At 47.4% G+C, this 14,211-nt stretch overlaps 1 protein-coding gene across 6 annotated transcripts in view; it reads left to right on the top strand.

The window, feature by feature from the left end:
• The window catches only part of gab1 (GRB2-associated binding protein 1), a 57,376-nt gene that overhangs the window by 27,166 nt on the left and 15,999 nt on the right, over positions 1-14,211 (top strand). For all 6 annotated transcript variants that reach the window (XM_036551141.1, XM_036551144.1, XM_036551145.1 and 3 more), the window contains exon 3: positions 10,704-10,998. In XM_036551141.1, the coding sequence (XP_036407034.1) occupies positions 10,704-10,998 (295 nt within the window). The remainder of the gene's footprint in view (positions 1-10,703; positions 10,999-14,211) is intronic.

Raw genomic sequence — 14,211 nt, forward strand, 5'->3', positions numbered from 1 at the left:
CAAAAAACATGCACTGGTTTGCTAGCTGTGCTTACAGTACCGACAGTCGCTGTTTTGCTGAATTGTTTTGGGCATCTGACATAATGAGACTGGTTGAAAAACAGTGAAACGTTGAAAGAAGCCAATTGATACAGGCTTAGTGGTTTGCATGACGTTGCTTGCATTGTACGTGTCCGGAAAAGGCCTGGATGAAGCAAAAAAAAAAATGCTTTTTTGCATGTGCAGCGTGTAAAAGGCATTAGCTGAAATGTTTGCAATATAGAAACAAAGCTAACCACAAAGATCCTAAAGCGCTGGAATCTGCAGTTTCACTTCCCGCCCAAGCTAGGCCTAAAAACACAGCAGAATCCGCCTTTGTGGCCGGCAGGAAGGTGGGGGGGGGGGGGAGCGTGGTTACCTCGGCGTTTCTGTGGACTCGGGCGGGGTGACGGGCCACCTCAGCGTGACGAAGGGCGGTGTCAGCAGAGGAGGAATGTGCGGCTCTGGTGAGGCTCGACCGCGGGGTTCGCGATGACTCGCTCCTGCTCCCGTGTGATCGGGGGGAAGTCGGATCGCGGGCCTCTGGGGTATCGTCTGACCCCAGAGAACGATTAATTTCGTAACCCCCCCCCCTCCCTGTGAAATGCAGGGTGCAGTGGAGTGAATGAGCTGCGAATCTGCGGACAAAAAAGAATGTTGATTACTACTGGCCGGTTACGTGCAAATCCAGGAGTGCTGCGCATCCCCCCGGTGTAACCTGAAGCCTTTCTGAGAGCTTCTTGTGTCTGTGAGTACAGGTGAAGGTGCAGCGCTGTGTGGTTTGAGGTAGTGTCGCGGGGGCTTTGATTTGTTCTTGAGCAGAAAAAGAGGAAGAAGGCCAACTGTGTGTGAGCATGTGCATATGTGCACGTGCATGAATGTGCGAGCGTGTGCACGTGTGTGTCTTTGTGTGTGTGCATGCATGATTGTGTGCACCTATGAGTGTGTGCATATGCGTGAGTGTATATTTGTGTGTGTGTGTGTGTGTGTGTGTGTGTGTGTTTGCGCACGCGCTTGTGCATTTGTGTATTGTGTGGAGTGCCTGGTGCCATGAGGACGAGCAGCTGCCCAGACAGGGCTCTGTGTCACAACACGTCCCGGCGAGCTTCCCCTCCGTCACAAAGACAGCTGGGCACACAGATGCTGGGTCCATGCTGTGTGACAGACAGGGATGTGAGATCAGAGGGCGTGGTCAGCCTCACACTGCACACAACCATGCTGCCCAGCCTGTAACCCATACTGACAAACGAGCGCTGGGTTACAACACTGTGGGGGGGAACCTCTACACTCAGTGTTAAATACAGAGTCTAAATGCCCTTCATTAGTTATTTCTTTGAAGACTTGACCCTAGCAGCCCCAGCATTTAGCCATTTGTATTGATACTTGTTTGAAGGCCACATTATGTCACGGTAAGGGTAATAAAAAAAATAATAATTTACCATGCATTCAGAGACTTAAATCTGATCCTTTCTCCAGATGCCTGATGCATTTTACTTTCAGTGAAGTGGGTTGTGGCAGGGCCTTCAGGAAAGGGATTGATTAGCTTGATTGATTCTTGGATTGATACGCGGTAGGGATCGCGCTGGAGCCCTGAATGCTGAGTGTGTGGAGTCCCGGTCACCGAAACCCAACACCTGCCTGTGGGAAACAGAGTTCAGAGACAATGTACGTGGCAGTGAGCCAAACCTACAGTCAGATCATATGGGGGGGGGTTGAAGACAAAGTCCTGGAAGTGTTTAAATGCATATTTTCAGTGACCTCAATTGATTAAGAGATCAGATGGTGCGAAACTCAGCATGGTGTGCAAAGGGGTGCCGCAGGGCTGAGCCGGAGAGACCCCGCTGTAAGGCTCTGCTGTTCTTTTTTCATAAGCTGCCATTTCCTCTATTTCGTTGCCCTTTCCTTAAACTGTTTTTGGGTCAAAGTGCTTTAGCTGTTCTTTTGGCTGAATGTTTAGTACAGTGCAACTAATAGATATCTGGTTAGTCCCCACCTTCTTTTTCTCTAACACAGCAAGCAATGTTTTTTTTTTTTTTTTTTTTTTTTAATCGAGTGGTGTAAAATTGGCCTCATTCCTTTATCAAACACATTTAAAAGCACAGTTAATCTGGGGTAATGCGTGTCCAGGGTAGGACAGAGTAGCCCCTATCGATTTGCATCAAACAGTTCAAACAGGGAGGAGTGGAAAGTGATTAATGGGGCGGCGAGCTTGAAGGCAAAGCAAGACGCGCAGAGAGGGCAGTGGGTGATGTCATGGAGGGAAGAACTGTGGGCGATAGCTGGGAAACAGGCTTATTTGCGAAGCTCACTGAGGCCCGGGCCAGCCGTTCTCAGGGCGGAGCTCTCTATAATTACCCTCCAGAGCTCTGTATCGTCACTGCTGACCTTTGACCCTGCGAGCAAGGGCACAGTTGGAACGTGCGGACCCTGGGCTATTCCTGTCTGCTCTTTGTATCTGACATCACCCTCCTACCCAGGTCCGTCGAAGATAAGCCGGTATTTTCATTCATCTTGTTTTTTTTTTGTTGGAATTAATTCTGGTTTTTCAAGGAAGGGGTTCAGTTCAGTTTTATACGCCAGAGCTGGACATGCAGAGGCATGTTCCCTGATGTCTGAAAGTGGTTTCTAAGAAATACCAGGCTGATACCGATCCTGTCAGCGAACAGACCCTTTCAGCGTGGTCTCTTTGCTTTCACTTTGCATGGAGTAGAGTACGTGGAATGGAAACTTAAGGTGGAGTTGTTGTGGATGTGAGGATTGTTTAAGTGTTTCCGCTCCAGAATTGCATTGCGCATGCAATTCTCTGGTGGGTGGGTTACTTAGGTAGCAAAGTACGTCACCAAGAAGTCTGTTGGAATCGGCTGCATTACAGTAAATGTTCTTCCCAGCCAAAATGAACGGGAGTTAAACCTAACAAAACAACTGAAAGAAAGCCAGTTGAGGATATCATCATGCGAGTCAAACACTGGCTTTGTTGGAATGTTTAAATGCAATTTCCGTATCCTCAGTTAAATTAAAACCAAAATGTGAATAGAAGAATATAAAAATGTCAACGTAGAAGATGTGGTAACTTGGACAGCTCTACAGATTTTTTGTTGTTTTTTTATGGATGTTCACAATCTGTTCTAGAGCACCTCTTGACTGAATGTTGAAAACTGTCATTGTTAAATTTGCCAGAAGAAAGAAGAAGAGAAGGAACAAAGAATTAGAAATTTCTAAGGAAAACAAATTAAATGTGTTTTGGATCATGATAATGAAGACGTATGTACTCATACAGCTGACTTTTCATATTAAAATATTGTGTGACATTTGTCTACATATCCGTGAATTTAAAAGTTAAATCCCAGTCATAGCACACTATCATACCAAACTCAATGAACACGTCTGTAAGATTTCATGGAAACAAAATATGATGGTGGTGATTGTGATTGATGGTGATAATATAACTTTTGTTGAAAAGCTTTTGAGAGAACCATTACCTTTAAAGTATGGACACGGTCAGTCCATCCCTGTTCACTCTCAGTGGCCCTGTGCTGTGTAGGCTTAGAGGTTGTATACAGGTAGCTATGTTGCCATCAATGTCTAATTGCCTGTCTGCACACTTTGATTGCATGTGGTGTCGTATCATGGTGGTGTTCTTGTGGTATGCTGGCTTAGCATTGCAAATCTTGCATTCCAGCACATTTCTTACAATGCCTCTTTCTGATGCTACAGTTGACGCCATGTTCAAGCAATTTGGTGAATGAGTGCTTTTCTGGTATGGGGCTCTAGACCAAAACAATCCAACTCGTCGCTCTTGATCACTGTAGATAACATGAAAAAATGTTAGAGTTTCAAAGGCGCTTCCTCATATTGAAGTAAAGTGTTGTCTATACTTGCAAGCTACCAGTTTTGGAGTGGATGTTTATTTAAATGTAGACTTCAAAACAGGTTATGGATAGTTCGAAACAATTAATTTGTGTACCTGTTTATCACCTTTGGATAAATTAAGCAGTTTTATAAATGCTCAAGAACATAGTCTGGTTTGAATACTCAAGCTTTTAGTACTCATACCAGTCGCTACAAAACACATAGTTAAGTGTAGCATTCCATAACAACCGCATTACGAAACACGGGCACTTGACAGACGTGGTGTAGCTTCCCTCGTAATTTGTCATTTACTAAAGGTCAGCATTTTATGAGAAGTTATCAGCAGTGTGAATGCGGCATGTGTTTAGACTTCCAAGGAAAGAGGAGGGCTTGCCGGGAGCAGTGAGTGTCCCGGAGCCACGCAACGCTAGCAGTCAAAAACAATGAGCTAAAAGACGAAGCTCCGGCATTGTATTTCAAGACTGCTAAAAATAGCAGGTGTTGTAATCGGAGCTTTCTCTGCCTTATTTAACTTTGACGTTGGATGTGACATTTCAAGTCCGCGGTGACTTCTAAACAAACCGTGGCAGCGGGGATCGATGTTTGTGGTTCGCGCGAAGGCAAAGTAGGCCAAAGAACTGGCCTCCTTATTTCTGTGCCCACTGCTCCAGGCTCATGCAGAACGAGGCCCGAGCGAGCAGACAGTCATACGACGGCTGTTACACCAGCCAGGATATATTTCACAGTTACAAATGACTTAAGTGTCATTTTTGAAGATCCAATAAACAGCACCTCCTCGGAAAGTAATAGTTCCCCATCCAGGTCCAAATGTTCCTATGGTAACAAGCACCCAGTCTGCTTAAAATTGGCACTGACGACAGCTTATCTGAAGCCTCGTGGCTGATGAATAAACTTCACTGTAAAAACAGCACGGTACATACATCATGTCTGTTTCAGAACCTTGGTGGCTGCTAGGTTAGGCTGTTCACACAGAGCAGTGGTTCTTTTTTAACTTCAGGCCCCACTAAAAAATGGATTCAGGATCTGTCTTGTGACCCAAAACAGGTGGCAAAAGTAAACTAAATATGATTGAAACTGAGAATTTAAATATACAGTATCACATGTGCTTATATGTATGCATGTTTTTTTTCTCTTTTTACACACTGAATATGCAAACAAAAATTGAAAAAGTGTGACTATAACATTGCTTACTTTTAGCTTAAAAAGGAATGTTTACCTCATGATAAACTGAGCATACTGTTTTGACAGATTTTTTTGTTTTGTTTGTTGACATACGTTTCATACGTACACTCTCCTCAGACTACAGAAAATAAATTCATTTATTGGTTTCTGAAAGATGATAACATCTGAAGTTTCAGCATATTTTACGTGAGCATAGTGGCGAGGGTAATATTTACACTGTGATCACTGATGTTCACTTTAATCTTTTTGAAACATGTTAAAAATCCTGGTCTTGACCCAGACAGCCCATGATGTTGGGTATGTTTCTTGTCTGTGGGAGGTAGGCTGACTAACAGTGCCACTTTTCTCATGAAGTCCGATTAGGATAAGACAAGCTTCAGTAGAGCTGACCCAGTGCGTGACAGTATTTCCGACCTAGATTAGGGGCGGGGGAAGGAGGGGCGGCTAACTCAAAGCAAACACGTGTTGTCGTGAAGATGTTAAATTTTTGTGTGTTTTTGCGACAGAACAACAAAGCATTCATGTACAATTGCATACATTTCTAATAAAATGTTAGTTATTTGAGGAAATCATGCTGTTTGAGATGAATGGAAAGTATATATGTCAATTGCTTTTTTCCTCAATCCTATGTCTCCAGACATGTGGGTGTGCCCTCTTTGTGTCCATATCATTAAGACGGTTCTGCAAAGGGGCCCAGAGATCTGAGATGTTTGTGAGGAGCTGCAATGGAACAAAAGGACCTTTTTGTGAGACAGTAGGGTCACAGTGAGGAATGTGGTAACCGCTGTCGCCCTGCAGTAACCCCCCCCCCCCCCCGTCCGTCGCGAGAGGGGCCCAGTCTTGCCCCTCTGTATCGGCAGTGCGTGTTACCGCCAGCCGGCCAGATGGACGCGTGATCCCTCTCAGATGGCATTCCCGCGAGCCGCGCTCGGTTGCTCGTCACTCTCGGGCCAGACTCCGTCAGACTGTCGCTGCACCCGCGCACCAACCCCAGGGTTCTCCCGAACCTCCTGCGGAGACGGCGAATCGGGGCCGGACGCCCCCGATGGTTTGGAGGCTCGATCGCACAGACACGGAGACGAGCGCGTTCCGTTTAACGGAGTGCGTTCTATTTAAGTGGCCTCGTGGGAGGGACGGTGGCAGTAGAGGTACCAGTGCGATAAGGAGGACTTGCTGTGCATTTTGGTGGCAGATCCAGGGACCCAGGTAGGCTAAGAATGATGGCCCTGTTGTCCGACGTCATCAGGAGGCATGGCTATGTCACTGAACGGTTGAGTGCGTATTGGTCCTGAATGTGGATTATTAATAGGAGGCTTTCTTTTGCCATGTGCTATGCTACAGTGAACAAAAGACGGCTTTGATACAATACAGCATATCTGGGTCAGCTAGGTTTGATTATATGAGATGATGCCTTATACGTATGTTCAGTAGGACTGTACCTCCATAGGGAGTGATCTGTGCAAGAGCTGTATTAACTATCATTCCATCAGGATGAATGGTGTTAATGGGGAATGACAGCCTTTTATACTGCAATACATTTGTCCTCTGTGTCCATCATTGATACAGATCATATGCAGATGGCATTTCAGATTTGGCAGCACGCTCCCTGTCAGCGTTATTAACCTCACATTTTGTGCCACGAACGCAAGTCTGCTTCTCACAGTTCCAAAAACTAATTTTAGCGCGACCCTTTCTTGCGCCTTTGACATCTCATCAGAAACAAAAGATGATGTAATGCCGAGGCCAAAGGGGAAAAACGGCTGACGCTATCTGATGCAGACCTGTTGCTTCGCGGACCTAATAACCGCCGGAGCGAGGCTCTCTGCTCGCGTCACGGAAAGCTGCGGCACACTCCTCCTCTCGCAGACCTTTAGAAGACGTCTCTCCCAGATATGCGCGAGGTTACCAGTTCAACCTCAAGCCGCACACTGTCCAAAAGTCCCCCCCCCCCCCCCCCCCCTCCTGAGAAGAAAGCCCTGATTGTTTCAGTTATAACACGCACACACAAGGAAGAAAGGAGTCTGTTAGGGTCGCACGGCAGTATCTTCATCTCACTTATGTGCACTCCGAGCACGTACAGCATATTCCTGTGATTGTCATTAATGTGCCGTGGACACGTAACGGCCGTAAAATAATTTGAAAGGCTTTTAATGGCACAGCCTGCCGGTGCTCAGCAATGCGCAGTGTGGCAGGGTCCTTTGTACGCTCGGCTCTGTCTGACGGCCAGGTTCTCAGGGCCAAGGCGTCGCTGTTATTGCCAGCTCTGTCACAGACAGAGGCGCTCAGAAAAGGTCAGCCCTTTCAGTGTTCGTCCACCCGGGAGATGAGGTTTCAAACCTGAGCTTGTTGTTCTGTGAGAAATTAGAATACCCTCGAAATGTACAGGTTTAAGCAAAAAAAAAAAAAAAAATTTTTTTTAAAACGGTGCAGATTTTAACCCTCTCTTGGCTGTCGTTCAGTTTGACGCTCATGTAGAGTCAAAACCTCAACAGGGGGTCACATACTGTGTTGTTGAAACAGAATATTCTACAAATATTCTAGAACAGCTGGCGGTATTCTGGATTAGGTTGTAAATTTGAGTTATGAAAGTGTGATTTATGTTCATATCTTTGTTATGGTAGTTATTGTGCTCCTCTCGCTTGTGCCCCACAGTGGCTGTGCGCTGTATGTGTGAGCCCCGCCCCACCCTTGCCTCTGGCCTGCCCTGGCCAATTCAGGCACTTGTTTGGACCTCCGACCTGCCAATCAGATCTCCCCCTTGCTTTGGCCCCACCCCGTGTAATCCGAGCCGTGTCTCTCAGAAGAAAATCTGAACCTTAAGTGCTTTGTCATGTACTGGAGAAACTCCCTGTTCCTTTTACTCAAGTGGACGGGCATAACAGCAGTTCCAGTGTGCGAGTAAAGAGGCCAAGCTGTGTGCGGTAAAACAAAGACATGCATTTAATACGAATTCTGCCCCATGTGGGGCCTGCAAATTGTTGATAGTTACTTGAGTTCATACCCTGTATACAGATTAAAATATTTTGACCAAAGCACTTCAGTCCACCGTGTTGTCTTTAGAATATACAGTGTGTGGGTTGCAAGCCTAAATTTGCATTTTGTTTTCTTAATGAAGAGAACTTCTTTGAAGCTGTCAGTACTACACACTTGATATTGACATAATCCCAAGATAACATTTCCCCTTCTTTTCACTTTTCACTTTTCACCTGCATACCCCCACCTCCTCCCCTCCCCTCCAGACCTCTCTGTGGTGCATCATGGGAAAGTGGCTCAGAAAGAAAGGTGACACGCGTGGCTGGCGTGGAGCCCTTCCAGACAGAGATTGCCTGGTCTTGGCTCCATCGGGGGGCGGGGGGCGGGGAGGGAGGGACGAGAGGGCCTAGCTACAGGGACGGCTTGCTCTGCAGGAATTTTCCATGTGGCGCATTCCAGGCACTGAGGGGAATGCTGGTGAGGATTGTGCGCGACTCCTGAGCGCTGTGCCCTGCTATATCTGGGCCAGAGACCGCCAAACAGACCTGTTTTGATTGGCCGAGCGGCGCGGTTCCCGCGGCTGTTTATTTCTGCGGGTTCGGCCCTCGTGTTTGTTGTCGGGATGGGGCGACGCTCTCGAGGCTAAGCTTGGCCGTTAACAAAGAGGCCCTAGATGAAAAACAGCTGAAAGGAAGAAAAAAAACATTGCGTGTTCATTCTGGTTAAAATCATAATGGGAACCAAAAAAAATAAACAAAGCTTGAGTTTACATTCCTCAGAGTCCGTTGCTGTGGCGGTAACAGTCGCCAGTCTCGATCGTGGTTGTTTTTGTTTGTACCGCTCGTAACGTGCACGCTAATGCTGCTATCCGTTAAAATAACGCTGGGAACATTTTAGCACTGTATTTCTGTAGTCACACTGTACGACGAAGACAGCTCCTTCTTGGCCATTCCCCGGGCGCTTAAATCTGATGCAGCTGAGGTGAGAAACCCACCAGTGGCTCTGATTCAGCCAAGCAACAAGTACAGCAGTGACTCACGGTGCCCCAGTCTGTATATGTGCGAGAGCGATGCTGCTCTGGACGTGCAGTGCGGTGCTGCTGGTGAATCCTCCATAACACTCCCGTTTTCACTGCCTGTCTGCTGCCAAAGTGCCCCCCCCCCCCCCCCCCCCCCCCCCCACCCCCCCCCCCCCCCCCCCCCCCCCCCCCCCACAGTCCTCTAGCTTTTCAGTCTTTCACAGCTCTAGTGCAGGACAGTACTGAACACTGGCGATCTGTTCTCAAGGGGTTTCTTTGGAGATAAAAAGCGTATCAGTTACCTTTTTTTAAAATGAGGCAAAAGGTGGTTTTGCCTTTACATGAATTCAGAGGCTTGCATACAGCTGAGGCCATTGCTGTCAAATTAGACGGCATTAGTGAAGCATGGAATATAAATGGTGGAATGAGAGTATCGCATGTAGCCTTTTTTTGATAAATGTATTCAAATGTTAAACCGATCGTTAGCAAGGAGAGAATATCACATGAATAATAAATGGGATAAGAACAGTGAGTTAAAATTAACATTTGTTTTTTTTTTTTTATGTCGAATTTGGTTGGTACACTTTTGCACCGTTGGTATCTGCTTGCTTGTACCATGCTAGTTAACCCGACTCATTATGGCATAACAAGGAAGCTGAAAGCACAGTTCACATAAGTGTCATTTGAAGTCCAGTGAAAGATTGTTCTTTAACACAATGGTGTTGCGCAAAGGAGCAGCAAGAATATATGGTTTTCTGGTTTTTCTAATGGACTCTATACTATTGCTAAAAATAGATTTGTTAAATTGCTAAATTTTAGACTCTTGGCATTTGGAAATTAGGCACTAGAAAATTGTGTGTTTGAACTGCAGGTGTACATTCAAGCTCATTTTTGCAGCTGCTAATTTTGGAGTTTAACGCGTCGCCAGCATTTTACACGTTTAAGCGCTCACATTCCTCAGCTGGACAAGCAAACAAACCCCCGGACAGACGAACCTCACTGAGGGACTGGCCCAGAGGGTTTGGTTTTTCCACAGAATAACTTTTCGTAGTCCCTTAAGAAAGCTGCGGCTGCTCCCTGCAATCCCTGCAAATTGTGATCGGCGCTGTCGTTTTGCTTTGAGATGCCTGACAGACAAAAAAATACCACAACACTTACTGCTAAAAAGCCATTTCGTCTTGCCTCGCCGCGTTTTTTTTTTTTTTTAGCTTTGGCTTTGTGTCGTGGTCATTATGCGTTTTATTTCGCTTTCCCACAGTCTGGGTCTATTCCTGTCATTTCTGGCTTTTGCTCTCGTGGTTTTCCTTTGTGCCGTTTGATGTAATAAAAGAAATGTACTGTAAAAGTATGATACGCATCGTATTGAGAGCAGTGTTCTTCATAATCCATCGCGAGGGTTGAGTCACAAAGTAGGGGTATGTCTGCGGTAAGCGTCTATGTCAAGGACTTGACCTTGTGTCACCAAGGAACAAATCTCTGGAAAAAGAGCGGCTGAAAGGGTGAGAAATGTCGATACATTAAAGGCCAATTGGAAGAACACAGGCCGTGCCCAGAGAGTGGGTAGTGTGCAGTTTGTCCTGTGAGTGTGACCCAACATTGCAGTCATGTCTTACCACCACCCCCCTGCTCTGTCCCTCCCCAGGCATGGAAGAAACGGTGGTTTGTTCTTCGCAGCGGCCGTCTCACCGGAGACCCCGACGTGCTGGAGTACTACAAAAATGACCACACCAAGAAGCCCATCCGTGTTATCGACCTGAACCTGTGTGAGCAAGTGGACGCCGGCCTGACGTTCCGAAAGAAAGACCTGGAGAACAGCTTCATCTTCGACATCAAGACCATCGACCGGATCTTCTACCTGGTGGCTGACACGGAGGACGAGATGAACAAGTGGGTCCGGTGCATCTGCGACATCTGCGGGTTCAACCCAACTGACGACGGTAAGGGCAAGGCAAACTGGGAGATTTTGTGCGCTGGCATACCGCTTTCACAGCAAAGGGCCACTGTGCTGCAAAGAAGACCTCTCAGTGTGTGACTCTCCCGCCTCTTAACATGTTTCCATGTTGTCTTCCCATCTGAACACACAATGCCCTCCATATTTATTCATACCCTTGATTAAACAGGAACAAAAAAACTTGCTATAAAAGAAAATTATGTACACAGTTTTAAAGCATTGCACAAGGCAAATGTTGTTCAAACATTCTGTTTGTAGATTTACTGCTAATCCAGACAGCATGACGACATTGTATGTCTTATACAATAAATGAAATGAAGGAAAATGAAACTTAAACATTGCTTGCATATCAGACTTGCGTACTTACCCAGCGTACTTTCTGTGCAGAGTGGCTGCTACTGACACACACCCCCACACAACAAATATTGAAAAGACTTTGAAAAGATCTTTACGTCATTCAAGTCAGTTTGTTTTTCCTGTCAACACACGCTGTGAGGTTTTACTGTACACCGAGAAGGTTTGTTTAATTTTAATGTAATTTTTTTCTGTGAAAGCTGAAGAAATTCAAGTGCGTTATTTCCCATCGAATCCCCATTGTTCTGGAACGTGTCTGCTAACCTTTGACTGAAGAGGCCTGTAAGACAAAGGGAGTCAAATTACTATAGGGAAGGCCAATTAAATGTAGGAGTGTTAGTAGTCAGTGGACATACTTGTCAGGGGAAACCACTGTAACTCAACACTTTGGCACTCCGACTGTATTCATATTTAATGTGTAAAACCACGTATGAAGAGCAGGCTGCGTCTGGGATGCCAGCGCTTTCTTTCCCCTGGGATTGCTTCAGAAGCTAGCCGTGGTCTCGGGTTACCTGTGGTCCTGTGTACAGGGCAACACAGCCTGTGTGTTTACTGTTGACGGGCCGAAGCTAAAACGGATCCCACGCTTAACAATTAAGGGTCTTTGCTGTATAATTACGGTTTAGCCAATGTCAACACTCACGTTGGCGTCTGTGGCACATGACCGGCGTGATGGCGCCTCAGGTGTTGCGCGCGCAGAGCGAGAGGGGGGCGGACGTGCTTTTGAACGCGCTCTACCCCCCCCCTGCCCCCCCCCCCCCCACCGCCGGCCGGGACGGTGAGGGAGTGGAGCTTTCCCCTTCCTGCAGTTTGTTTTGGACCGCGTCGGTGTTCTTCTCTCCTCCTGCTCGAAGCGAGAGCAGCGGCGCACGTGGGTTAACCACCGTGCTGTTCTGGCGGGCCGCGGCGTGGATGGGATAATTACGGCTCCGTGTGCATCGGCGCGAAGCGGAGCGCAAGTGTACACATCAGCGTACGTATGGGCAGAGGCAGGCCGGGCAGAGCGCGGCAGCGGGGCGGCGAATCGCTCGTCTTTGACGGGCGGGGTTGTTGTCGGTGGGTCTTGTTTGTTCATGGAGCCGCAGCCCCCTATCCAGAAAACCTTCACTCAGCCTTTGCCCTACAGAAGAGCGCAGCTCAGTGCTTGCTGGTCTGGTATTCTGGATGGCCTTTCTCTCCTAATTAAAGCCAAAAGGGGACGCTTTTCCCAGGGTGTCCTTTGCAGCCCTGTAGCCATAGACAGAGGGAAGCAGAAAGGGCAGCTGTGGGGAATGTGTAGGACGGTATGGAACTGTTCTCCAGTGGTCACAATGTCTGTTTTTCAGGCCATCGAAATCTTAGACTGGCTTACCAACCTTGTGCAGTCAGCCTGACAGGACTAGCACAAGGCTGGTAAGAGGCGAATGTGGCTAACAGGTAGTCAGTTGCAAATATGATTGTGATTGTAATGTAGTTGCGATGAATAAGTTGCTCATTTTGAAGCTAAACTGTTGTAGCCCTCAGGCGACAGCGTGCGCAGCAGTTCTACAGGCCGTGTCTGATGGTCTTCAGCACATTCAGTCGGGAGGTAGGGAGGACAATATCCCGGCTCTAACAGCGTTCGGTCAGGGTTGGGCCAGGGGCTCGCCTCTCCCTCTGGGCTGAGCCTTGGCTATCCTCTTAAAGGAAACCCTGGGGCCCTGCGCGGTTCGGCTTCCAGAGTAAACACCCATGTTTGTCTCGTCCATCGGCCTCTGCAGCCAGCCAGGGAAGATCAACACATCTGAAAAACACAGGACCCTCTCTCTCATCAAGCGCGGCCTCGTGGGCGGAGTCCGGCCTCTGAGCCGCAGCTAGTTTGCGTGAGCTGATGGAAGAAAGGAAAAAAAAAGCACTGAATGCCCCTAGAAAGAGAAAGACGGAGCGTTCGTAATGCTGTCTTTATTGCAGCGAGGCGTCCTTGACAGATTTTCAATTACCTACCGCAGAGCCGAGAGAGAATGAGACGTCAGTCAGGTAGGTAGGTGGGTGGGTGGGTGGATGGTTGAGTTTTGGGGAGGGGGGAAGAGCGTGGCGTTCCTCCCCGCTCGGCCGGCCCACGCAGGGAGCCGGCTAAATGTCAGGACGGCGCGGACGGAGATGGCGAGAGTGGGTGGTGTTGGGGAGAGAAGGGGGATTCTCCCTCTGCCAGAGTGATTCAGCGCTCGCGCTCCAGAGCTGGAGAGCCCAGACCTCAGCGCCGGCCTGACTGGCTGTTCAGCCTTGAGAGGGTGACTCAAAGGCACTGTGTGGAGATGTGAAAGCGCGTGGAGAATGGGGAGGGGGGAGGCGATGGGGTGGGGGCGCTAAGTGGCATACACTATCGGCCTGCAGAGAAAATAACAACCTGGAGGCCTTGGGGATATGCTGTGCCGTGTGTGTGTGTGTGTGTGTGTGTGCGCTTGTGTGGGTGTGCGATTAATTGGTTTTTCAAAAGAAAATAAAGATGACTTTTCAGAAGACACGGTTGGAATAAGGCAAACTCACCAGCACAGATGTGGAATTGAAAGCAGAGGTTTCTGATAGAAATCGCAGCAACCTTCCCAGGTTGGTTACACTGTTGTTTGTTTGTTATTTCTGAATAACTATCGACTTGAAGCGCTCCTACAGTTAGGCTGAGCTCTAAAATCAAGAATGTGATTACCCAGAATTCATGTATCAGATATGTTAAAACCTTCTACTTGGTATGTGCTTCGTATGTCCAACCAAAGACTTTCCCTTGGGTTCCTTTTCTGCTGTTTACTTAATGGTTCCAGGGAGATTTTCATCTGATATAAGCTGATTTTAAGATGCTGATGTATAATTGTAAAATAAAAACAAGGAGGTG

Source organism: Megalops cyprinoides, chromosome 18 (assembly GCF_013368585.1).
Source record: "Megalops cyprinoides isolate fMegCyp1 chromosome 18, fMegCyp1.pri, whole genome shotgun sequence".
NCBI classification, from domain to species: domain Eukaryota; kingdom Metazoa; phylum Chordata; class Actinopteri; order Elopiformes; family Megalopidae; genus Megalops; species Megalops cyprinoides.